We start from the raw sequence: 26873 nt of genomic DNA, 5'->3' as shown, positions 1-26873 counted from the left end.
GAACTGGTACTGACCAAGACCAGTTCCAAAGGGACATATGTATATATAAAATTTAAGTATGAGGATTAGGATTAAGTGTGTATTTGGGGGTGGCACCTGCAGTGCTGAGGCTCTGGGTACAATTCTGGGGCTGGGGTGCTATCTGCGTGGGGTTTGTATGTTCTCCTTGGCCTCCAAGTGCTCTTGTTTCTTCCCACTGTCCAAAGACATATTTGCAGCTTAACTGGCTTCTAGGATAATTGTCCCTGGTGTGAGTGTGTCTATGTGTCTGCTCCGCTGTGGAATGACATTCAGTCCAGGGTGTCAGATGCAATTAGAAAATGGATTGATAGTGTGTACTTGGAAAACGTGGCACAATTATTTACATATATCTTAGTATGTAATAGAAATTAACAAAGACTTTATAAAAAATGGAAATGACAACATTGCTTGTTTGTTATTTATTGTTTTAAATAAAACACTCGAACACTTTTTACTGCAACCAGTAAAATAGTAAAACACTGAAGTAACAACTGCCGTCCACTAGGTGGGAGTACAATCACATCTGAAATAGGTTCCAACAGCAAGAATAAGGAGCTTTAACTTCTTCCTCTAACAGGACACCATGTTTATAAATAATTTAAGTATTTACACATTGAGCAGTCACGCTTTTCACAAAACAGATAACGGATATCTATACGCCACATTAAAAAAATAGAAATAAAAATGCTGACAAAGTGAAACACAAGATGAAGGTTTACTTTCGCAGTAAATTGCACTGAAATCAGAGGACCTCTACTGCCAGCCATTTTCTGTTCAGCTCCCAGTGTTCCATTTAAGTAAAAAAAGTTGCACAGATTACTGTGCTTGTCACAGTATGGTAGCAGCGCTTTGGCTGTGGCAGTAGTACCAAGTATTTGCAAATAACCAATGTACAGTAGCAAGTGTCAAGGGATAATTGAGGGGGGATTGTGTTACATAGCGCGTTTCTGGTTTTGCCTTGTGGCATTTGATGTATATTTTAAATTTAAATGCTCCATTACCTGAAGCACCAGGCCAAGAAGCTGAAAGCCGGACATTAATTGATAGATAAATCTAACATAATGCAATTTCACAGAATTCTACCTTCTCCCTGCCCAAGGCAAATGGATTTCAGTGTCAGCAAAGGTTTAAATAAAATTAGATTTTCATGGGTCTAAAACACATGGCGCATTCTAGTGAAGCATTTTTTTTTTTGCAAGAGGGAAGTGTTCTTTTTTCAACATTTCAATCACTCTACCACAAATATCAAGAAGAAATTGCAAAAATATATGCAGAATTCAGTCAAAGGTTTTAAAAAAGGCTGCCATTAACTTATTCAAAGAGCACATTTCACCAGACAGTTGCTTTATAATTTAAAACTTCTAAAAGGTTAAATAGCAAAGGCTTTGCAATAAAATACACGTCTTGCTGTGTGGTCTTTTCAAACGAAGAAGGATGATATTTTTACAGAATTAAGTGAAGATACCTTTTCAAAAATCTAAGTACGACTGTCATAGATTACTGAAACACAAATACATGGGAGAAAAAATTAGGCTGAAATGTATGGCATGACTGGATATCAAACAGATGGAGCAGAAAAGCAGAGCATAATTTTGTGTTTTTTGGAATACACTTAATAAATATTAAAAAAAAAAAACTCACCATAAAAACTACACAGTACAAATACCTGCTTGGTCATAGACAAAGATTATTTCTTTTAAAAAGTGCTTTGGTTATAAATGAAAAGAAAACAGAATGCAGAGAACTGAGGTTTAAAAGCACTGCAGCTACCAGTCAAAACAAGAAAAGAAAGTCACAAGGCTACTCTTGAATCAAAAGATAAATTTTCACATTATTCTACTGCCAAATTACCTGTACACTTCACACTCATTAATATGTCAACTGAATCTGCTGGCGCAGATTGAGTGCAATGGAGTGCAGTGTGTGTCTTTTTTTAAGATCATTTCTGACAATGAGAAGTGGAGGACACATTGTGAAAGCACAAAATCTATGCTGTAGAGTGTACTTGTTTTAACAAATACACAGGAGCAGTTCATATTAACTATCATTAACACATTCTCTCCTACTACTCTCCATTTTACAAATCCTCCATTACACAAATGTTAATGCAAGGAATGTGCAATTTAGAAGGATCCATGTAAAAGAAGACCTTTTCCCTCAAGCATGAAATCAACTAAGTAATTAACATTTAATTGATGAATGCCTCCTTTCCTTCTTAATTTGTTATTATCAGAATGCAGTTTTGCCAGTATGCTTATTGTCTAAATGAATGCTGAATCTTTAAGTTAAAAAGGGTAAAAACAATTTTCTGGCAAGAGAATGACTTCTCTGGCAACAGACTTAAGAGTTCAAATATATCTGTATTTAAAGAATGAATGAATATCAATTAATGACCTCAACTACACATTTTCTGTTATTCCTTACAATATCTGCCATTAAATCAAACAGGCAGGCAAGTATTTGTAGGAAATTACTTGGGCTTGTTTTCCAAAATAAGCATCAGAGGCATGAAATTAATTAAAGCTAGTATTGAACATGATTCAAGATTTGTATTCTTCAGCAGTGATTTGATACCCATGTGGAACGTCTGGACATAATACATAATATAATATGTACCTCTGTCCTTCAAACACCAATTGCTGCTAATACCTAAACTGCAGTGTAGCTGATTCATTCCAACTCATACTAGGGATCTGAGCACAAAGACGAATAATCTTTGAATGACTTTGTACATCCCCTACAAATAAAAGGATCATATAAACCAGGGCTTGGTAGAGAAGGCAATCATATGCTCAAGCCAGTAATGTAACATACTGTCCAGCACTGTAAGTGTGGGTGGTGAGCCACCCTCAGGGCCTTTCCTTCCCAATGTTTCCCACTGTGTTACACATTTTCCTGCCCCACTGCCTGCCTTGCAGCTGTCCCTGGGCTGGTTGTGTATGTGGGGGGTGTTCACATCCTCAAGAGCAGGGTGCCACAGCTCCAGCTAAGTAGGCTTCTGCCAAAGAACATACTGTATGTACAGTAACACTTTGTGCACCAAACAAAGACTGAACAAAACAGGTTCAATGTTGGGTGTCTTCTAGGTTGCCACAAACATGTTTCACAATTGTCCTGCACTTGTCATTTTATAATCAGTCAATCTTGAAAAATCAACTGATTTTGTAAGGTCTTGGTTCACAGCAATGGCTCCTGTACTGGTCAGAGAGACTTAAGAAGGGCAGGCTCAGGTTTTATTAGACCCACCCACTTATTAGAGCGGTTCATCACTCCACACTACCTGAGGAGCTGGCAATGAATGGAGGAGCAGCACATCTCTTACTGACATTACTGGAAGTTGGAGAAATCGCTGTCTGCTAAAAACCCGATAACCCTAACTCTGTAATCTGAATTTTCGCCCTGGTGGTGCACTGACAAATTTGCACCATTGCTTATAGAATGTCCCTGTCACAGTTAACTAGTTAGTGAAACAAGGACAAACTCTCAATATGTGGATCATAGAACTCAACTACGAGTTCTGAATGAGCTCCTTTACTGGCTGAGCCACTTGGGAGCCGCAGACATCTAACATAATACTTGATTCTGCAGACCTTTGCTTAGCAATCAAGACAGGATGCTGCACAAAATGAAATGGGTGGAACTACCAACAGAAGCATCATAATTATGTTTTTTCTATTTACCAGCTGTGGGGAAGTACTTTGATGCCTGTAGATTATTTCCTACACATAAATTTTTAATCTGTTTTTTGTACATTTACAAAATAACTCAAACCGATTTATACGTTTGATTCCATTATTCTAATACACAGAGGCTAATCACCATGAACATTCAATTATCATACTGAACGTTAAGCAAAATGAACATCGGATTAAAACCAAAGCTTCAAGCCCGAATTATGATGCTTATCCAGCTCCTCCGCTGTTCCCCAAAATATTATGCAATTTTTTTAAGCGCTCCTAAATATTACGTAATTATGAGCTATCAGGCTGAAGGATGGTAGTAGTTACAGACAGCCCTACTTAAAGCATTACAAACTCACAAAGGCGCTGAATTAAAACAAAACAAAAAAAACTTCGGACCCCAAGTAAGTCAAAAAGTTGACAATCATAAAGAGACTCATCTCTAACTATAGGGAACACTGTCAGCAAAATATAAAATAAAGTGCTTCGGTTAAAAAAGCCTCATTTTTGAGGTACCAAAATAAAAAAAAGAAAAACAACTACATCCAGCGTTCCTGAAAATAAAAATTTACACAATATGTACAATCAGGAGTGTTCTTTTTTTCTTTTAGGGTTCAATATCCCTTTATATACACAGTATATACATATATACTTTTTTTGTTTTTTTTTGTTTTTTTATGTTTCATCAATATATTATGACAATATATATTTAATTTTTTTTGTTTAGTTCATGACCAAAAACGTGATTCTACAAAAACACAGCAAGGAGAAAGCAGATGAGGAGTGTCAGGTGGAGGAGAGGAGCTTGAGGAGTCAAAGAGGGGCCGGCGTTGCCTTCCCTGGGGAAAATGTGCCAGCGCTCCTTCTGAGGGTGAAGCGCCTCGAGATCCCGGAGGGCGCTGTAGGCGGCCGAGGTGAAATTGGCGTCTCCCGTGGTGAGGAGGTCAAAGACGCAGGAGTGGAAGTAGATGTCCTTCACCTCGAGTTGCTCCTGACACTTGGCTGTGGCGCTCTCAAGCGAGAAGCCTCCGCGTGGCTGTAGGAGGAGGCTCTGCTGCTGCAGCTGCTGCTGCTGTTGGTGGCTGGGCTGGTGCAGGCCCAGGACGGGCAGAGGGAGGTACCCACCCTCGTCGATGCGCTCTGCCGTGGGGCAGCCGTTCATGCACAGCTGCAGGTCCTGGGTCTCGTCGTAGGCCAAAGCCAGCTCCTCGGGCATGCGCACAGCCAGGGTCAGGTATCGGCCCACTTGCCGAACAATGACAGAGGCCCCGATGTAGTTCGCCTCGATCTCCACGTGCCGCCCGGCGGCCTTCTCCACAATCCACAGACTCCTGGTGTCACTGTCACCCCCACTCATCGTGCCGTCCACAAAGGCAGAGGGAAGGTCATCTGTCACGGCCTGGTACACCTTCTGATCGGTGCAGTCTTGGTAAGGTTTGAAGATGATGGTTATCTGAAAACACAAAGAGATCATGCTTTTTTTTTTTACGGCCCTCTTAAGTTTATGTTTTTTAATTGGACTAGGGTGTTGTTTTCTAAGAAACAGTTAGGGTACGAGATGGTATTGCAACGGGGGAAGTACTAACAGGGCCCTGGCTCAATTCCAGACCCAGGGAGCTATCTGTGTGGGGTTTGTATGTTCTCCCCATGTTTGTGTGATTTTTCTCCAAGTGCCCTGGTTTCTTCTCACCGTCCAAAGTAATACTGGTATGTTAAATGGCTTCTAGGAAATTTGGCCCTAGGAGTGAGTGTGTGCGAGTCTGTGTGTGCCCTGCGATGGACTGATGTCTTGTTCATGAGTACCCCACACTGAGCCCATTATTTGCTAGGATGGGCTCTGGCTCCCCAGTGACCCTGAATTGGACATGGCAGTTAGAATGGAAGTATTATGATATGGAACGCCCTGACCTAGTATTTGTTCAGACTATTCCAATTGTTTTCAGACTATATTTTTTTATTACCAATTAATGAAAACAGTCAATTGTCCTGCGGGTTAAACCACCCATTTGGGGTGACATTTTTGTAAAGCATGACATTCAAATAAGAAATTACTATGCTATTATTTTGGGCTAAATTATTCTTAAGGAAAGTGTCCCTGTAGTGAAAAAACTAAATTGGAGATTGGCATTAAAACATCCTGCAAATCCTGAATCCAAAATAAAAAGGGACAAAAGCTAGTAAGAAAACAAATTAAAAGCAGGATAAAGTCAGAATAGCTCTATATTTCACCTCAGAAGGATGCCCTAACTCAGCGTCTAACATATCTAAATAAAGAGATTTTCATGATTTAATCCATTGAATTAAACAAATCCTGCAGGAGGACCAACATGAATTAATCCTTTGTTCAGGGTTTTCTATAGAATCACAATGGAATTCCATTTCTTTTCACAAATGTCATGACTTATTGCATGTTTAAAAAAACAAACATTAATTTGCTTGCATGTAGGCTACCACTCCTCAAGCCACAGCTTTGAGTTCCTTAATAAGAGCAAAAACAAACGAAATATTTTCACATTCCGATGCTACATAGCATGTAAATTAAGGTAAGTAGAGGTACTCAGAACATAACACATGCATCTCTTATCTTTTCCACAAATAACAGTTAAAGCAAAATATGTTATGCTTAGATCCATGCATACATCCATTTTCGAATCCCTTATCCAATTCAGGGTCTAGGGGGAGCCAGAGCCTATCCCAGCGAGCAACGGGCACAAGACAGGCTACACCCTGGAGGAGATGCCAGTTCATCACATGGAAAACAGACTGACACCAAAACCAAGTTTCCCAGAAGCGAGTTAGCTTACTAATATGTCTTTGTACTGTAGGAGGAAACCTACGCAACCATGGGACAACACACAAATGGCACACAGGCAGCACCCCAGGTCCAGAACTGAACCCAGAGCCTCAGTGCTGCAAGGCAGCAATGTTAACCTTTGAACCACCATGCTGCCAGTTATGCTTAGATAACATGGTCAAACCAGCTATTCATCCTCAAGAGTCTAAGACTATGACCTATCCTGATGGGACTTAATGCCAGCAGGCGGTTGAGAAGAGTGGTATTCTCTAAATAGTGGCAATCTCTGAATAGCAGTCTTTGTCTCAGTGACACTAAATGAAAAATTGCATGTAACAACCTATTAGAACCCAGAAATCAGCAGCACTTGGCTAAACAGGATACGCTAATAATTATGCACAGTAATGACTAACAGCAAACCCTCACAAGTCAGTAGGTCAAAGCTGAAAGTGTTCTCACCAGTTCACCCCCTTCATTAAAGCAGGGTCAATCAGTGGCAGTTCAACAAGCCCATGTCACCACACTTGTTTCAGACTCGAATGAAAATGTTAATAAAGGGATTTCATGGAAACACCTGAGCAGTCAATTCAGATGAGTCTTTATATCAAACTGAGGGTAACACTCCCTTTCAGTTTTGAATAAACAAACAGCTTAGAATACAATAAAATTTACAGTCAGAAAATTAAAAAAATCTACTTTGGTTAGAGAAACTAAAAATCACTTTAATACATTCACGAAGTATAGGTTATGAGGTTAAATAGAGGCTCAACGTATCAAAGTTATTTTTTTTCAGTGCCAATTGGTATGAAAAAGATGTGTGCACAGGCAGTATTGAAAAGATTTACTCACAAGAAAATCATAATATTGATCATCTGATCTCTCAGTCTTTCCGAGATATAAACAATTATACAGATTAAAAAATCATTTTGATGGGCATAATTGCACTTGCATGATACATCATGTTCCAGTTAGGGCAAGGAAAGTAATTTTTTAATAATGTTTGGAACTGTGAACAAGTATTTTGACAGATTTTGTCATGTGGTTTCAAATATTCCCTGTGATTTGAGTCAGATAGTTGTATGGCTCACACATCTTGATCTCAGGCAAGCTCTTTAGACTCCAAAAACATTCGGCAACAACTCCCATCCTATTTTCAAATGTACCTATTTAACTACACCAACATATTTACTTCACACTAATTATTGTATAACCTAAGATAAAATAAAGGCTTTTCCTGTGTTAGCTGACATGTACAGTATATGTCAAAACAGACATTTCCATTTACCTCAAGACAACACACAAAGCACATATATGTGAACATAATGATCATATACTGTATGCTCATAATAACCAATATTAAATAAGCCAAGTTTTTTTCTTTCTTTTTCAGGTTTGCACTGTTCATGAACTTCACCCATACATTACTGTGAGCACGAGGCCATACAGTGATTACTTCCAAATGTTTAATCACTTCAGGTTTTTCACATGTTTGTAAATTGATGATTTAACTGATGTTTTTAAAAGCCGCTGGACTGGGGGATTCCACGATAAAAGGCCACCACTAATATATGTTGCATTTCTTCTACAGTCAGCTATAGACAGAACATTGAGGAGTCATTATCACCATCTGGGACTTCAGTTTATCTCTTTTCACAGGAAATATCTGGAGAGAAAAAATGTTATGGTGCAGCACAGGAGTTGATGAGATACAGGGTTTGGAAGGGACATGTGAAATGTAATTTTCTGCTTTTTAGGAACACAATCAAATGTCACAACTAAAAAATCACAACAAAAAATAATGCAGAAATGAGAGTGGTACCTAAAGTAGCACCTTATGCCTAACAGTTAAGCATACATTTCTATATATTCTGGAAATATATATATCCAGAATTTGCATTCTGTACTCCAATTCATATAAAATGTGTCTTAGGACTGTACTGCTGCCTGCCATGAAACCTTCCCCCCCATGTAATCAGGAATAGATTAAAATCACAAAATGAAATTTTATCCAGTGTGAGATTAATTTAATGATTCCTTTTTGTGTAAAACAGCTTCATACTACCTGTGCCACATCTCATTAAAATTGTACAGCTAAATAAATTATTGTATTGATGCATGGAGTCTCTGATGCTGGAAATTAAACCATGTTTGTGTTGATGTGATTTTTATGTGCTATGAGTAACATTCTGTCTGGCTGTGAAGTTGGTGGCTGTATTATACTTGCCTCAAACACCGTGGGCTTTGAGAAGCACCGTGTGTATTGTCAAAAGCTGCACAATAGGGTGTGGTACTCCACAGTATAACCAGTCATTACAGGAAGTACTGGAGGTCGACTGCTCAAATTTCAGAATTTGAAACTGCTTTGACTAACACTATGCCAAATTTTAATAATCAGATTTACATGCTGTAGCAGCTGACACAGGAACATCATAAAGTACCTATTTTGTTAATAATGAGGTACATTGTTCAGAAACTGTCCCAAAGGATACGTCACTGTTACGAGCATAGCCGGCATCAATTAATCCTCATTATTCAATCTCCTCTTCCTTCACTATTTAAACCCTCCATTCACTCCTAGTCCTCACCTGGTATTAGGAATCTATCCGCCTCCTGAGCTTGCATCGTCCTCTACTTCTGACCACCGATACGAAGACCCATCTAGCCTTGGACTTCTCGACAATCCTTTTGTCCCGCCCCTTTTCGAACTCGTTTGCCTCGCTGAGCTCTCAACCCGCCTTCGACCTCGCTTGGAACTACTGATCACTCTGCTGCCGCGCCCTTCTCGGACTCAAAAGCCATTGGACTCTCTTAGAGATCCGCACGGGCTTCATAATAGCTCGCTCGCAACAGTCACAAACTGTGTTTATAATGGTGAAGCAAAGCCCGATGCCTGTTGTGACATATTTTGCATGGCCATTTATACAAAAGGCCAACAGAAACTTTTTTCTAAGGACACTAAGCTTCTTTAAGGTGGATAGAATTGTTTTAACAGTTTTTTGTAAATCTCTCAGAGTTTTCACATATTGTTTTATCTGTTGGTTTAGCAACATCAGCACTAGAAACTGTTAATAGGTTGTTAATTAGTGAATAGAAGCAGATAATCATCCATATATTTTCTCACTGTTTCTTCTAATTCAGGGTCTCTGCCACCCAGTAGACAATCAGAATATTAGCAAAGAGTTATGAAGCAGGCCAACAGCACTAAAAACACCGTCCCTGTGTGAACCTACATTACTCTTATTTGGGAAGACGCCTCTGTGCTCCAAGGTGCAAGGATAATAGATACAGGAAACTTTATTCCCTCCCCAATGTCACTTTTGAATAACGTAAAATAATTATATTATATTTTCTTACAGTTTTTTATAGGAGTGTTTGACCTGACCTCCTTGTTAGTGATGGTTGTTATGTTGTATTGTTGTGCCATTAAACAAACTTCCCCTTAGGGACCATAATAAAAGTTTTTATTGAACTGAACTGCATTGCATTGTAAGCATGTTCAGCCGACTCTTATCAATGACAGGACTTTGCGATTCTGTATGGAATATCCTTAGACTCAAACCTCTCTTACTTCTCGAAGAACTTCACCAGCTGTTGCCTTTGTTAGATTGTTAGATTGTACCAAACCATCTGATCATCAGAGCTACCTTTCTATAAATTTCAGAGGTAATAGTGTTCTTTGACATTGCTCATTTCGATAGAATTTGTGGTTTAAAATGTTCAGGTTCAGAAAATTTCTGTTTTGCTTATGCTGTTCACATTTGCCACTATATTTAAGGATTTATTAATGCCACATTACGTTCAGCATTGTCCACTTTCAAGTTAGCACGATCTTCTTAAAACATCATTATAACCAGTAACCTAATCAGCATATGTAATGTCAGTTTGGTACCCCACTAGAAATTCTTAATACAGAGTCAACATTTGCATTTTTAATGCTAATAGTATCCTGCATTTATAAGACCACCTCTCTACAAAACAAAACACTGAGATTACAACAATTACGAAACATCCCTAAAATTAACTCAGTTACAACTCCTGAACTACAGGAACTTTAGAAGAGTTTATTTAGTTTAGTTTATTACAAATTATTCTAATACCGACCAGTACCTTTAACCTTTCATGATTACCATTCTTGAAGATAATGTAGCACAAGCCTATTAGTAATTCTTGCACCTAGGATCTCATTGCAAATTTCTGTATATTAAAAATACAGTGAAATTAATCATTTTCTATTTTTCCCCACGCAGATATGTTAATGAAATATCCTGGTTCAGAGTTTTTTTTTGCATATTCCAAACTCTGGATTATTCCAAATTTATGTTATATGAGAAGATTTACAATTGGGAGGAGACCATTTAGCCCAGTTTTTTCAGCCTGTCAGTGCAGGATATTCTTTAAACCAACAGTATCTGGATGCTCTTACCAGAACTGATTCCAGAAGAACAATATTTTTCTTTAACATTTTCTTTAACACCAAAACTGTACACAATATTCTGAGTGAGGCTTTACTAGTCCATAGTACAATTTTAACATCCCTTGATTTGAATTTAAACTGCTAACTATATATCCTAACATTTTGTTTTCCATGTGTATTGCTTACTCAGATTGAAGATATCATGATGTCAACATAAATATCAGCATTTATCATAAGTAGCCTCTTCTAGCTCAGTATTTTTTTGTTTTTATTTTTATTAAATGCATGCCAAACCCTGCACTTCTCTACATCATGTGCCATCTGCCAGGTGTTTGTCGAGTCTTGAATTCTATCTACATCTTATTTAATTTCATTTGCTACTTCTACCATGTTTATAATCCTCCTATTTTGATATCATCTGCAAATTTGAGTAGTTTACTAACTATACCAGAATGTAGATCACGGATACAAACTAGGAAGATCAGTGGTCCTATTACAGATCCCTGTGCTACTCCGCTAATTATATCACCCCAATGTGAACATCCACTCCTTATCTCTGTGTATTTTTCCATTGTCTATGTATTAACCAATTCTTAATCTAAATGCTTGTATTTTCCTTAAGGCCCACTACCTGTATTTTGAGAATTAATCTTTTATGAAGAATGTGATTGAAAACTTTCTGAAAATCTAAATGTACCATATCATATCTAAAATACTTGATACTACATAGTTACTTGTTCAAAGACCTCCTAACAAGTGTGTCAGTAAAAACCTACCCTTTCCAGATCAGTGTTGACCATTTCCTAGTATTTAGTTCCGATAATTGGTTCCATAACTTTAGACGCAATAGAAGTCAGACAAAATATAATATATGTTGGTATATAATTACTTTGGTCAGTTTTATTACCCTTCCTGTTAACAATTTTCTAGCCTGTAAATACTACCCTAAATATTATTGAGTACATGACAAATTGGTAATAGTCATAGTGAAGCATTCAGTTATTTTTTTAATTTTTTAAAGAGAATATGAAAATAGTTTTTTTTTCTAAAACCATCTGTAAAAAATACAAACATTTTTAAAAAGTGTTTTGCATACTGTGCCTAACACTACACACTCTACAGGATACATTATATAAATGTTAATCATTAGGAGAAAAAGTTCAGGAATGAAAGTTTACTTTTACAGAAGGCCTAGTGCAATTGTTCTCTGCACATTTATGGTAAACTTAAACCTCCACACTGCCTTTAGGAGCTAGATCTACAGCCTTTTACTTTTGCCTTCTTCCGCTTGTACCTAAATGCACCTGGTCAAAGTCAAAATGAGTTTATCTGATCTAAGCCTAAGTGTTAAAACCTTTCATCTTGGGAACAAAACATTAATTGTTTTCTGTTTTATCTTCAACCCTTACCACACAATACCTACTCAAACAGGTTGAAAGATATACTGTAGATTAGCTTACTGCATGCAAATATCTCAGGGTTACTTTTATTACTGGGAATTTTTTTTTTAGTTAACTAAAAGAAGCTTTGCTGTAAGGGTTTCCTAAAACGTCCCAGTCGAAAACAAAAGAGTCAAGGCCGAGAATGTGCTGCACAATTGTAAAAGCACTGGGAGTACAGTGGGGAAGGCAGCTTTAACACAAATGTAGTTGGTAACTTTCTTTTAAAAGTATAATCAGGTCAGTTTAAAACAAAACAAACAAAAAAAATAGAAGAATGAGAATTATAAATAATTCTCAACGTTTCATTAGCTCTACATACTATGCCAAATTTACTGTACTGACATAGTAGCAGTCTTACATCCTCAGCCTGCCATGGGAGAGATTTCCAACTGTGGCTGATGGCACTGTTTGTGACTGGAAACAGATGGGACAACTAAAATGTTGATCTTGGTGATATGCAATAGGCAGACTGACAAAGTCAATTTTTAAAATGTGGTTGACACAATAGCAGAGCCTCAGTCCTGGGGAGGGGGGTGCCAAGCTGTTAAAAACAGTAATAGGATTTTTTTTTCTTTTGTTATCTGAACTGGCAAGAATTCATGGTCAATCCTCTCAGTTACTGTGGCATTTACTCTGTGAGCCAGGACGTTACACAACACTTCGATCCTGGGAACAGTGAAAGGCGAGCGAGAAACAAGTTAGGAAATTAATCCACCTCATCACCTGCAATGATAAAAGCCTGCCCACTCTGACTGCAGCGAAGGTTAAAGAACTGCACAACAGAGTAAACTGAAACCAAGCAATTATTCCAGCAAAAGTGAACATTGCTGAGGAAACTGTAGCTTTAACTTGAAACAAAATCTGAGCTTGACTGTAGAACATTATTGGAAAATAAAATTTAAAAAATGCTGTAATGGCTGCTTTGCAGCACACTGGCAATTTGCCTGCCTAAATCTGGCATCCTGTGGCAGTGTATAAGCTGATTGAGGAGCAATGCAGCAATTAAACATCAGCAAAAAAATCAAGCACTTCTATTTTAATTTTCCATGAGCAAACGCTGCTAAGCAAAGGGGTCTGTTACATCAATATATGTAGTGTAAGAAGAAAATGGGTTACTTCTAAGGATATATATATATAATGTTATGTATACTTTAAATCATTGTTATTATTAACCATTTTTCACATTACAGTACAAAGTCCTTCAATAGCATATATTCTAGCATATCAGCAGAATGTCCATGTCCTACAAATTCAAAGACGCATTCATGTTTATTTAAAGATACGATGTGCATGACATATGATTAGAACAGAAATGAAGACACAGAAGCTGACATTGATGATTGTTTAAAAATGCAATGACTAAAAATGTGACTATGTTTAAAAAAACTGCAAATACATCCATCCATTTTCTAATCACTCTTATCCAATACAGGGTCACTGGGGAGCTGGAGCCCATCCCTGCAAGTAACAGGCTGAAGGCAGGATCCATCCTGGACTGGACACCAGTCCATCACTGGGCAGAAACAGACACATGCACATACGTACCAGGACTAGTTTTCCCTGAGGTCACATACCCTACCAGTATGTCTTTGGACAGTGGTGGGAAACCAGAGCACCCACAGGAAACCCATGTGAACATGGGGAGAATATACAAACTCCACACAAATGGCATCCCAGGAATTAAACAAAGGGCCCCTGTGTTTTGAAGCAGCAATGCTAACCACTGTGCCACTGACCGCCTCTAACAGCAAATTCATAAGAAAATGAAAAATCAAAAAAAGAAATACAGCTTTAAATGATGGATTAGGCAAGGCTTCTCTTTTTGCACAAATTGCATGACTCAGAAAATTCAGATGGTTTTGTTGTCCTCCATCTTGAAGCCTAAGAGGAGTGAGTAATTTTGTATTTTTGATTCAAGTTGTCTAATATACCAATTCCAACCCACTTCAATTTAAAAAAAAAAGAATAATACTTCAAACATGACCACAACCTAGTAAAAGTGAAACAAAGAATTCCAAAGAAACTGAGCACTCGTTAAGGAAGATCAGTTCATCAGTTGAAAAAAAGACTTCAACAGACCTTCTGTTGTTATCTAATAATAATATTATAATTGTTTCCAAAGATGGTTAATGGAAAAAATAAGATGTTTATGTGAATGAATTTAATGCCCGTCTTCTTTATATTTACAATTCACAACAGTATTTTCTAGAAGTAATTAATTTTCAATCAATTAGTAACCAGCTGGAGAACTAAAGCATATCTTTAAATTTACAGAATATCTTTAAAGTGGATTTTAACCAGATAAGTGGATCAGCAAAAAGAGGTGAATTCCCAATGAGCTGTGTTACATTAAATACTGTATTATCTTCCCATGTCTTTTTAAAAGACTAAACAAATAAGACATGTTAATGGGATTAATGCAATTCCACACCACGGGTGAAAAAGTTGTGTGTATATTCTACTACAAAGTTAAAAAATTTATACATTTCCTGTTCATATATCAATTTAGACTCTGTTTATCAAAGCACTCTAAATGGAAATGACTCTCTCTCCAAACTTTCAGATCGCTCTCCAAAAGCCAAGTTACAGTTCTCTCACTGCAGAATGCCGAGAGACAGTCTTGAGTGCTTGGTCTTTAGTCTGGCTGTGTGAAATGTTTGGATTGGATTTGTAATACAGCATTTTAAGGACAGTATTCAGTCAGTCCTTAAAGTGCTTCTCAAAGGTTAATATACGATTTCTTAATGATCCTTATTTTGAAAATACATACCTTGTGTGCTTAATAATCTTTCCATATATGAGTAGTAGGAAGTAGGTTATACAGTACTGTTGCACTTGGCATAATGAGGGGGTTCCTTAAAAGTTAGCACACTAAGTAATGAATGAGTGCTGTCTGAATAGAAATGTGACAGACATCAGTGTCTGGACCACTTAGAAATTAGATCTAAGCCTGGAGACCCTGATGTGTTTTTGAGCTGCACTCTGTTAAGGAAACTGCAGAGAAACACCAGGTATTTCTTTTCACTTCCAGAGTATATAGTATGTATGCAACTTAATGTATACAGAAAAGCTTAAAGACATTCCATAAAATAATTCTAAACATTTTTTAGCATGTCTGCCACAAAATGAACCACATGACAGGATTATATATACAAATTCCCCCCAAAAAGAAAAGTAATCTAAATATATTTCTTGGTTAGGAATGCTGCATGATTAATAGTTAAGATTTGCCATTCTTACTAAATATACAAATTAGGCACATTATTAGTCTCCACTCTACATAGGCCTTTTTTTTCAGAACCTTGTGGCAAAGTGTCAACAGTTCCTTCACTCTTATAGAAGGAAATTCTACAGAACAAAAATGTACTTAAATGATGGAATTAAAACATGCAATTACAACATAACACATCAGAAACAGCATTGTTGAGTTATATGCAGCCTGCAGGACTTATTCCAGATAATTTAACACTTAAATTTAGATTTAAAAAAAAGAGCCTCTCTGCCAGCACTCCCTGAGCGCATAGTATATACACACAGGGAATGAACTCTTGGAGATTTAACCACAGAAAAGCGATAGTTAACCAGGCATGAGTTTCAAGAAAAGCATTATCCACCGATGGCAATCTGGAGGTTTTTCAATGCTCCGTTCCCCTGAAACCAAACAGTTACTGTTAGGATATTGAACAGGTGCTCTAGTACAATCACGAAATCTGCTTACCTATTCTCACTCATGTCCTGGATAGATTCCAATAGGATAAGTGGGCAAGGAGAATCTACTACCTAGCAGCTATTCCTGTTAAGCTTTTCCAGTTCTGAAGATTGAGTGTTAAAAACCTATTAGGACATCTGATTTAAGACAGATGGTTGAGCTCCCAGACCAGAACATACTACTATACTTCCTCTACCTTGAAACCAACCCAAACTATTTCCTACATATGAAGCCCCCAACCTTTTACTCCAAAGCTGCTGGGATACTGTCGTCGGTTTCACCTTGCACTGCTAAAGACCAATATGGAAAATGTCCACATGGGCCAAACTCTGAAATGTTTTAAAAGATGTGTCAGGTATGAGGTTTGAAGGCAGGATCAAAAAAGACCAAGCAGTGTATCCATATGCAAGTCTTACGAGAAGAAGGTGCTTCAAAGTGGAAAAATGAATATGAAGATCAAGCTGGACCAAAACCAACATACTGTGAAGCATTAATAATGATGGGGAAGCATTAAACTCATACAGAAGCCTACAGACGTGTTCAACAGAAAGTCAAAAGAGGTGTCACATTACAGCTTGGATTTTGCATTAATTTACTACAGAAAGGCACTGAATGCATACAAGTCTGGACAACAAACCTGCCTACCTTATTAGTTGCTGTGGCGCTGGAACCGGGCACTACTGGAACATTGGTTACTTGCACTGACAAGTAGTTGTTGTCGATCAGGGGCCAGGCACCCTCTACCTTGCAGGTCTGGAAGTGGTCCTTGAAAGTCCTGAGGTGGGGATCTCCAAACAAGCCACAGAAGAGGTAGGTGGGCTGAGCGTGCTCCCTAGCCTGGAGGTCCCTGCTGTTGCCATGGTGGCGGCTGTGATAGTTGCAGGGCTCGGCAGCGGTTTCCGGGTGGGTGGAGGAGGTAGGCCCGTCCTTGGAGCAGTTGCGCTGGCTCATGAGATCGCTGATGCCCAGCATGGCGGAGTGAAAGACAAGGTTGCCACGGCAGCTCTTGGAGGTGCGGTGGGTGCAAGCGGAGTAGGCCCGCAGCGCCTTGCAGAACTCGGTGTCGAAGCCATCCAGGGAGGGGTTAAGATGGGACGTGAGGGACACAAAGTCTGTCGTACACTTCTGGATTCGACATTGAGGGGTTTGCACTTGGCAGTCTCCTGGAAAAAAAACCCAACAATAATAAAAATATAACCTAAGTCAACAATACTGTACAGTACATTGCCACAGTATGCCAGAGAACAGAATGAGATAAACTACAATGAAAGCTAAAATTTAACGGTCAGGCCACTTTTGCTATTTTTTAGTAGAGCAGAGCAGTATTTGTATTTTAGCATGCTACATTTGTGTACAGTTTCAAAAAGTAATTAAATGTCTACCTTTCAATTGGTTTTTCATTACTTTAAGACACTTTAAGGCATTTTAATCATTCGTATTTCACCTCAAGATTGTGAAATAGTGCAAATAACATGAACACATAAGCAATGATATGGTAGCTTTGAAAGCTTTATTATAGCACTCTACAGATAAGAAAATCTTCACCACAATCAAAACACCTTTCTATAAAAAAAAATCCACTCTTTAGAAAGCTGAATCTATTTTTGCTAGCAGTTTTTTATTATTTAGACAAACATCATTTTGACAAGGAGAACTGTTACAGCCCATCATGTTTACCAGGTCATGTCAGCCAGTGTGTGAAGTTCCCTTCAATCTTGGTATCAAGCTATAAAACCTAAATTAAGTTGCAGTCATCGGAAAAAGAAGAAATGAATAAGCATAAGCCGTTGATAAAGCCCAATAAAATCTAAATGTAAATAAAGCAAACAGTAGCATGAGTTTCAAAAAGCTTGAGTTATTTTTGAACAGTTAAAAGGGGAATGACAACTGTCAATGTAAAAATACTGCACTATATCAATGCTCTTTAATTTGGGTTTATTTCCTTACACTTATAACTTATAATGTCCAAAGCAAAGTCATAAGTGTGTAACATCTCCTCACTTAAATGAGTATACTTGCCTTTTTTAATATAAATCTATATAAAAATAAAAGATCTCAGTCTATTTTTTTATTTTACATTTTACTTTCATAGCATAATGCAGCTCCATTAAACTCAAATTCTTTGGGGTCAGCAATCAATTCTGGGAAAAATTGTGTTTTAAGGTAGCGTGTGTGGTAGACATATTAAACAACACTGATTAGATGCATTAAATTTGTCTGGTTGGCTCTGGCCAACAACTCCTAAATGATCATTTTGAGGAACTAGAAGTAGGCACCCAATTGTCACAAACAACTAAAAAGCTATTTATATAAACATTTAAGAACATAAGTTTACAAATAACAGAATACATTTAGTTTGTTTGGTAGCTGCTTGATCGAAGGGTCTTACCCAACCAATTTCTGAAAGATGCCAAGTTATATATTATAAGGTATAATAGGTACTGCGCATCAAAAGTTAATAACCTTTATAACTTAAGTTATAGTCTACCATGATAGGCTTATAAAGCCTATTATAAAAGTATAAAAGTCACAGGGTAGCACCATGCAGAAGGAAATAAGCTGTACATCAGTGATGCAAACTTCCACTAGGTCGCGGTCTTAATGGATTGTGTTCCATTGCTCTCATAGAATCTCGTAAAGAACATGTCTGACTATCTTGTAAAAAAGGTACAAGTGATGAGTAGCATCAGGATAAGTGTTGTCCTGTTGGAATGTTGTCATACAGGATGCTCTCACAAGAGGGGCAGCAAGTGAGATCCAGGGAGATGATTACTTACAGCATAGTGCAGCCAGGTTGCATCAATTATTAGAAGTGGAGCTCTGTAGCGAGTAGATGCTCTTGAACATACTACCATAAACCAGCAGCCATATCACCCTGCAACTCATAACTGGCAACCCACTGAAGCTAAGCAGGTGTGAGCCTGGTCAGTACCTGGATGGGAGACCACCTGGGAAAAACTAAGGTTGCTGCTGGAAGAGGTGTTAGTGGGGCCAGCAGGGGGCGCTCACCCTGCGGTCCATGTGGGTCCTAATGCCCCAGTATAGTGACGGGGACACTATACTGTAAACAGGCGCTGTCCTTCGGATGAGATGTAAAATCGAGGTCCTGACTCTCTGTGGTCATTAAAAATCCCAGAGTGTCTCTCGAAAAGAGTAGGGGTGTAACCCCGGCATCCTGGCTAATCCTTTACCAATCATGGCCTCCTAATAATCCCCATCTATGAATTGGCTACATTGCTCTGCCCCACTGATAGCGATGACACTGATGTGTGGTGAGCGTTCTGGCGCACTATGGCTGCCATCGCATCATCCAGGTGGATGCTGCACATTGGTGGTGGTGGAGGGGAGTCCCCATTACCTGTAAAGCGCTTTGAGTGGAGTGTCCAGAAAAGCGCTATATAAGTGTAAGCAATTATTATTATTATTACCACACCTGGCCCCCCAATTGATATTGGCAAAGTGCGGCTCATGTATGATAGATTGTGTTGGCTGTAATGTCTTGCCATGTTGTAAATTGCTGTGCATTTTTTAGACTTATTCCACCCTCCAACATTCTAGCTGCCTACATTGTTCTCTTCATTAGCATGACATTTTGGTTTTCTACATCTTTCTGTCTTTATTGTCACCATTCATAATCTGTGCACATAGAATCCTCTTTGAGACTAATTAGGTGAATGCTTCAGTCAAAGTCACTTGAGTGTATGTCATCCAAAACATTTAATCAATATACAAAATCACTAAACATTATTTTACAGAAACCATCTTTGTACATTGAGGATAAGAACATATTCATGCCCAGTATATATTTTGCAAGTTCTACAATTAATGCACTTATCCACAGAAATAAGATTTTACTGTATTTTGTTTTAAGAAATAGTCACAGAAGCTATTCAAATGCTAAAATGAGACCATTAAACAAAAAAACATGTTCCTCCTCTGTTTTTGCATGCGTCTGCAGTATGTCTAACAAGGATAAATGATGCATCGACTATTGCATCACATTCATGTCAAATAAGTTTTTTTAAAAAGGTCTGGGCCTTTTCCAAGCGATGAAAGTATTCACTCATCCCATCTTTCTTCCTTTACTTTAAATACTGTGGTGCATACTTCTCTAATTAAATTTTCAATTAAATGAGCATAAAAGAGAAATTGAGGATACAGAAAGCATGATATACTCGCAGGCCCAAACTCTGCTAAACTAAGAACTCACAACAATGGTGATACAATAACAATATAAAATAATAACATTGGCAAACATAACATTTGAAAGGTCGACGATTAAGATAACCCACACAAAGGATGATTGTTAGTTACAAATAATGTAATAATTGTAAACAATAGTTCTTCATATAAAAAAGTATTTTTTGCTTACTTATTGCTAATCAATAAAAAGGACATCTGCACTGTAGTCAAATTACATTACAACTCTACAGCTACAAATCAAAAGATGTCAAACACTTGACTGAGGCTACACCAATTACATATTTCTATTTGCCGTGTACTAAAAATACATAGACAGTTGAACTAGTGTAAGACAGTTAGCTGCCAATAAATCATACCGTACAAGAAATGAGTCAGAAAGAGCATATTTGATTATTAGTTAAGCTAAGCATATCCTACATTCTGTGTGCACTTCATCGAGAGCTTGTCACTGGATTTTCAACTGATCCTTTATACAGCTGAAGGAAAGGCTTCACTTCAGGTTTACTGCAATGAGGCCCTGTACTCAATGTTTTTACTCCTTTGTTTATTCTATAGTTGCCTTGACACTGGTAGCATGACATAAATACCAAGACCTTAAAATATAATGCTCATGCTCCCTGGCTCACAAATGCAATTTTATACTTTAACACCACTGTGACAGTACTGTAATTCCTAATAATTTGGCTGAAAACCATGTGAAAGGTTCAAATTATCTACTATAACTTGAAAGGGGGCTTAACCAAAGCGTTTATATTGTGTATTTCTATAGGCCTTTTTCTGTCTTTTCTTAATCAAAATACAGTGACTACACGCCGGAAATTTGCAGTTTAATCATTAAACTGTAAAGCTGCAACATTTAGATTCAAACATGAGAACTAAGACCACTTACTGCATTTTACTGCTGACAGACCCACTTAGTAAAATGAATATGCAAAATTATACAGTCTAACTCTTCCCATAAATGTGTGAGATGCACTGCAACGATGATGTATTTTACATGAGCAGGGATTGTTACCGATAAAAGGATCTCAGTAGGATTTAATGTATTTGTAACCAAAGCCAAGTTTGGAAACCATGCTCATAGCCTTATCAGAGACTGCAGCAGAACAGAGAAGCTTTTAATGAAGGTAAAGTGCTCTTCCATTCCATCCGCCCCAATATCTGTAGCATACTCATTCGCTTATGGACTTCTAATGCAGTTACACTAATACCAGAGCCAAGTTTCAAATTAAATATGTCTTGCAATCAATAGCATTTCTATCATTATTTGAACTGCTTACTGCGGAACGCCCCCTTTCCGGCTACAATCTATGATTTGTTTTATATAACCTTGACTGTATCGCACTATTACATATCAGTTTAAATTATCAAATTAACACTAACTTTCAAAGGGAAATTCACTTTTTTCCCCCAACAAAAAAAAAATCAAAGGTATTGTCTTGCCAGATGGTGGCAGTAGAACTTCATAATTTGTGTCGAAACCTAAGATGCCAGAATTTTACATTTAAATTTCTACTAAACCACATGTCAAAGTACAAATGTTAAGCCACAGAAAACTATTTTATTCTTTTCAATGAGAAGAACACTGAGTAATAAAAATTAAGTCAAAAACTATGTTTGAACAGTGCAGGTTTATCCTGTTTCCGTGTATATGATAAAGATCTCCATATCACTAACTACTGTATGTTTTCTGTAAATTATTATTAAATATTGCACATTTTAAGCAAACTATTTAACATTCTGCAATCCACTGTGAGACTCCAACACTACTGAGAAATGATGAGCAGTCAGTCTCCTGCTACTCCAAACAAATGGACATGTAGCCCAGCTAAAATATGTCTCTAACAAGTGGCAACCAGATTTAACATGAGGAGCCAAGCTAGAAATGGAGTGATGATAGTGGAAAGAAGAGCAAAATAATCTGTGATTGTAAGTGAGAAACATTGCTTGCCAATGTTCCAACCCTGATTTCAGAGAACAGGAACATTTCAACATGACATGTTGAAAGGTTTTTAGTATATTGATAAAAAACAAACATTAATTTACAGCCTGAAAAAAATCATGACTGTCCTGATTCAACAAGCAAACACTTCAAGAGTCAATAAGCATTTGTATATTCTGTTTTGCAAGTTCTAAGAAGCACCCAGACCTCATTGTCACTTTAGTGAGGTCTCAAAAAGCAGAACAAACAGGAAACAGATATGAATTTAGCACCAATATGTATATACACACTGCTGTATCTACTCAAAAAAAATGTAATGGAATAAGTCTTTAGAAATCAATTGTGTTCCAAAGTCAATGCATATAACAGGAATTATCCAGTACAAAATTAAGAAAACAAATAGAAAAGATTTGTTTTTCCTAATATACTATAAACATTCATTCTTTTATGTTAATAGATTTTTGCAATAAAACAGAGAAAAGGGCTGTATTGAACAGAAACTATTTAAATTTACCACCAAAAACATGTCTTGGGCTACTGACCTACTGGAGATGTCATTCAGATGAGAAACCTTGTAAAACCCAACCCCCCAGTTTCGCGGTTGTTAAAATTCACTCCTTGAAAAGGCACAGGGATTGTTGACCCCCTGTGACCTGGCCAAATTCCACATCTTGAAATTTCACTTCTGCAACAGTGACTGGGCCCCTTTGAAAAAGCTCAAAGGGCTACCCTGTGTAAATACCTTCAGCAACCTAATTGCATTAAGGGTGTGCTCTATGCACAGACCAGACCTCTTTTTTCTCCAAAGTAGGAACCACATGTTAGCAGAGCAGAAAAAGAAAGAAGTGTTGCTTGTTTGCATTTTGTCTCAGAGTTACAGTTAGCTCAATGTTATTAGCCACCAAGAACTTTACTTATATACAAAAACATATTTGTCTACCCTCTTCTCATTGAAGAAGGCTCAAGTCAGCATTTAAGCTTTTTTCAGTTTCTGGGATTTCACAAAAAGAACTCCCCCCCCAGTATAAAGACAGAGACAATCACAGTGAATCTTGTTCTCCAGAACTACTCCAGAAGTGTTTGTTTATATGTTTTGTTTGTTTACATAGTCCATTGGCAAACCATGGCATTTTGTCTTGGAGAATATTTCAAGATTCAATCAATAAAACAAAACACTCAAAGCCTTTTCTAGGATGTTTTTTTATGCTTTAGGGGAGTGTTTTTCAATAAATCTTAAATACATATTACATGTTTTCACATGCAGGGTGTAAAAACAACATTTCTATTAGAAACATGAGTTTCATACAATGTTTTTTTTCATTTTCAGAAAATGAAACCAGCTAGCAGTTAGATCACGACAGAAATAAACTACTTAATAAACAAAAGATTTTAACACACCGTGTTTTGCAAAAGCAAACAGCCTGTAGTGTGATAAGGACATGGAAATATTTATTTCTCCCTATGAACACCTTTCTTGTTACGTTGTTACTGCTTTATGCTAGAACATTTACATAGGGCATTTGAGACTGACTTGTCACTGAGCCCCTACAGACGAAAAGCTCAGAAATATCCTCTTGTAATTTTGATTTCATTGAGTGGTCTTCTGAAACGTTCGTGACAGTAGCTGAATAATCAACAACCAAACTGGTGTTTAAAAACAAGAAGATACACTGATGGAAACTAATCCAAACTACCCTTAATGTACGCGACCCATGATTAACAGCTCTTCATGTCAGCTGCGTCTGGGAATATGCTATAGTACATTTCTGTACTTCCTTATGTAACCAATATCCCTCCAGTTCTATCTCTGCTAAAGCAATACATGATTTTAAAAACAAAAACACATTACGTTTAATGGACTACAGTAATAGCCTAGCTGTCCAAACGGAGAGATCAAGTGATATGGTACTGCAATTCACATTTCTATTTCCATCTACATTAACCGGTTTAATCGTGGGTTTATTAAATTAAGAATACCAGTGACGTACACCTAGGACTGCGTACATTCACTGAATTCTAAAAGAAAATCTCAGGTATTGTAAAAAAACACACACAATTTACAACAGCCTTTAATTAATTTATCACGCTATTACGGATTAAAAACATACACCTAAGCATTTAAATATGCAAGACAAATCGTTTTTGAATCGGCACAAAACGCAAAGCACAATGATGAGAATCATTTCAACAACTTAGAAGAATACAACAAAAGATTAAGACAAAAGACAATCATACAACACAATCACTTTCAATTACTTTCTTGGTAATGGTCTATGCACACCCCACCTGGAATGAGAATTTAATGCTTAACTTAAATGCCAACATCCGAAAGAGTTACTCGAAAAAAGTCTATACTGAAATGAAGAGCTCGCAAAACCCTGTATATATAAGGGTAGGTTTTTGGAAGAAAAAAACAACTCAGGGCACTAATAAATATACCATATGACAATTAAACATATCGAAAAATGTTCAGGTACTGAATGCTAAATTTGGAAACAGATATAACCTCTGCCACTTATGTACATTTTAAAATGTTATTGTTAGTGTATGTCAGTTGCACTGCGTTTCATATTAAGTACCCTTTAAATTTCTAGAATAGGTTAACCTGCTTTTTGTGTAGAAACTATCAATAGAGATTACGTCCAGCCGCCGGAGACCATGTTAAATTAATTATGAAGGTGTGACCGTTCTATAGACACCCAGCAGCATTCCATCTCCATTAATTTATAATGGCAACGCACACTCGGTATGGTCAGGACACCCAAAGTGTAGCAGTTGTCAGAGAGCCAAGTAAAAACAGGGCACCAAATGTGTAGAAATAACAGGCTCCTATTCACAAGCCAACGCGACCTCAGAAGGGTCGTTTCAAACAGTTTAATAGAGCACTACACTTACAATGGTCTTTACTACCATTTGAAATTCACTTGGAAAGAATACACAAGCTCATCTATCTATATATATTTAAAAAAGGGGTTTTCATGCTCAGGAAGAACGAAAATTAAAAGTTGAATTTGATATTTCTCATTTTGACGAAACGATTCTAGTGTTTTAAAGGCTGCAGACTGCAACAGCGTATGGCAATGCTGCACATTATCCTTAAAGCAATCCAAATTAAAATAAAGGTAACTACATATCACTGAATTCATTACTTATATGCATTCAGTGTCCGGATTCACAACTACTGGGGAAACCACTTAAAAAGGCAGAATAATTATACAAATGTAAAATACAGTAAGTAAAGTTTAAAATACATTTTAAAAAGTATTAGCGAAATTAGCTATGTTGTCGTTTGCATTTAAGAATCTGTTTAAAGGACGTTTACACGAGAAAAGAAAACAAGCACTCTTGATTTTTTAACCTTAGAAATACGAGATAAATCTTTTAGTTTTAAGTACACTGCGAAGAAAAATGCGACTATAAAAAGTGACATAAATGCAAAAATACATGATATATTTTGTTAAAGAATCCAGTTTTTACAGTATAATACTAAGTTTATTTTATATAAGATTATATTATATAACGTATAATAACGCTTCAAAATACATATGGAAAACAATCCAATGTATCTCTGTAAACAGGTTAACTGCAAGGAAGCCCAATTAAATTAAGATAATATACCAAATGAAACATGCGTACGTTTCCATATTTGTGTATTATATTTTTATTATTAATGGCTATAGTAGTTGTCAATCATTCACCTTGTAAATTGCAAAATCATGCCAAAGAAACGCTTTACATTAAACTGCAAGTCCATCCCACGTAATCGTACGCGCTGTACTAATAACAAAAGTTAAAGAACAAACTAGCTAAAGTGATGAAGATAAACATATAAGGGGGGTTAATTCCCATAAGAAACACTTTAAAAGAATAATAAAACAAGTTACCTATGTAGACCCTGGAAGCGAGAGCGATCAGGACCAGCAGAGAGAGAAGAGGAGATGGTAGGAGGAGGCGATCAGCCCCGGGGTAGTAAAATCTGGCTTTCCCCATACCCATCCATCCAGGTCGCGGTAGTGAGGGACTCAAATACTCCACGGGAGGAACAGAGGTGGACTTGCGGCAATGCCGGGAAATCGGGCCTCTGCTCTCCCCTTTCCCACTGCGCTCCAGACGCCTCGATCGCGCAACTGCATTAAAAACGGATGGGAAAAGAAAATGTGTGAAAGTACAGCATATGCAGAGCAGCACTAAAAAAAAGTGGAGAGCAAATTCCAATCGGCCACACTTCTCGTCCGAACACCTGCAGGACACCAGTTCGCTAGCTTTTTTGGCTGCTATCTGACTGACTCTGCCACTCGTCACGGCTGCGATCAATCTCAGCTCTACACTAACCCCAGACACGCACACAGCACATCTCTTTCTCACACACACACTCGGAAAATCCACCCCCCTTTTCCGAGTGATCAATCGCAAATCAACCAAACCCTGGCCGGCACTTGAACGGAACACCCGCCCCGCACAAGCACACAGGCACCGCCCCAACAGCGGCTGGAAGGGATCCCGAGGGAGCCCGCTCGCCAGCGGGGTAGACTTGTTCAACCATCGGGGGGAAAAAAGACCCCTTTTAACCCTCGAGGCTCGATTTAACTATGCCCCCCCCCAAGATGGTTACATGTGCATTTTTTATATGAATTCTGAATTGTAGTGTGTTTTACAACATTGGAGCAA

At 37.6% G+C, this 26873-nt stretch overlaps 1 protein-coding gene across 1 annotated transcript; it reads right to left on the bottom strand.

Moving 5' to 3' along the window:
• Positions 1 to 425: 425 nt before the first annotated feature.
• rgmb (repulsive guidance molecule BMP co-receptor b) lies at positions 426 to 26666 on the bottom strand. Its single transcript, XM_088629572.1, has 3 exons — positions 26090 to 26666; positions 16706 to 17223; positions 426 to 5154 (listed from the first exon to the last, which is right to left on the bottom strand). Exons 1-3 carry the CDS (start codon positions 26199 to 26201, stop codon positions 4450 to 4452), a joined length of 1335 nt encoding a protein of 444 aa, XP_088485698.1. The 5' UTR covers positions 26202 to 26666; the 3' UTR covers positions 426 to 4449.
• Positions 26667 to 26873: the final 207 nt, after the last annotated feature.

Source organism: Lepisosteus platostomus, chromosome 4 (genome assembly GCF_059453375.1).
Source record: "Lepisosteus platostomus isolate fLepPlt1 chromosome 4, fLepPlt1.hap1, whole genome shotgun sequence".
Classification (NCBI taxonomy): Eukaryota; Metazoa; Chordata; class Actinopteri; order Semionotiformes; family Lepisosteidae; genus Lepisosteus; species Lepisosteus platostomus.
This window is presented reverse-complemented; position numbering and strand designations above follow the sequence as displayed.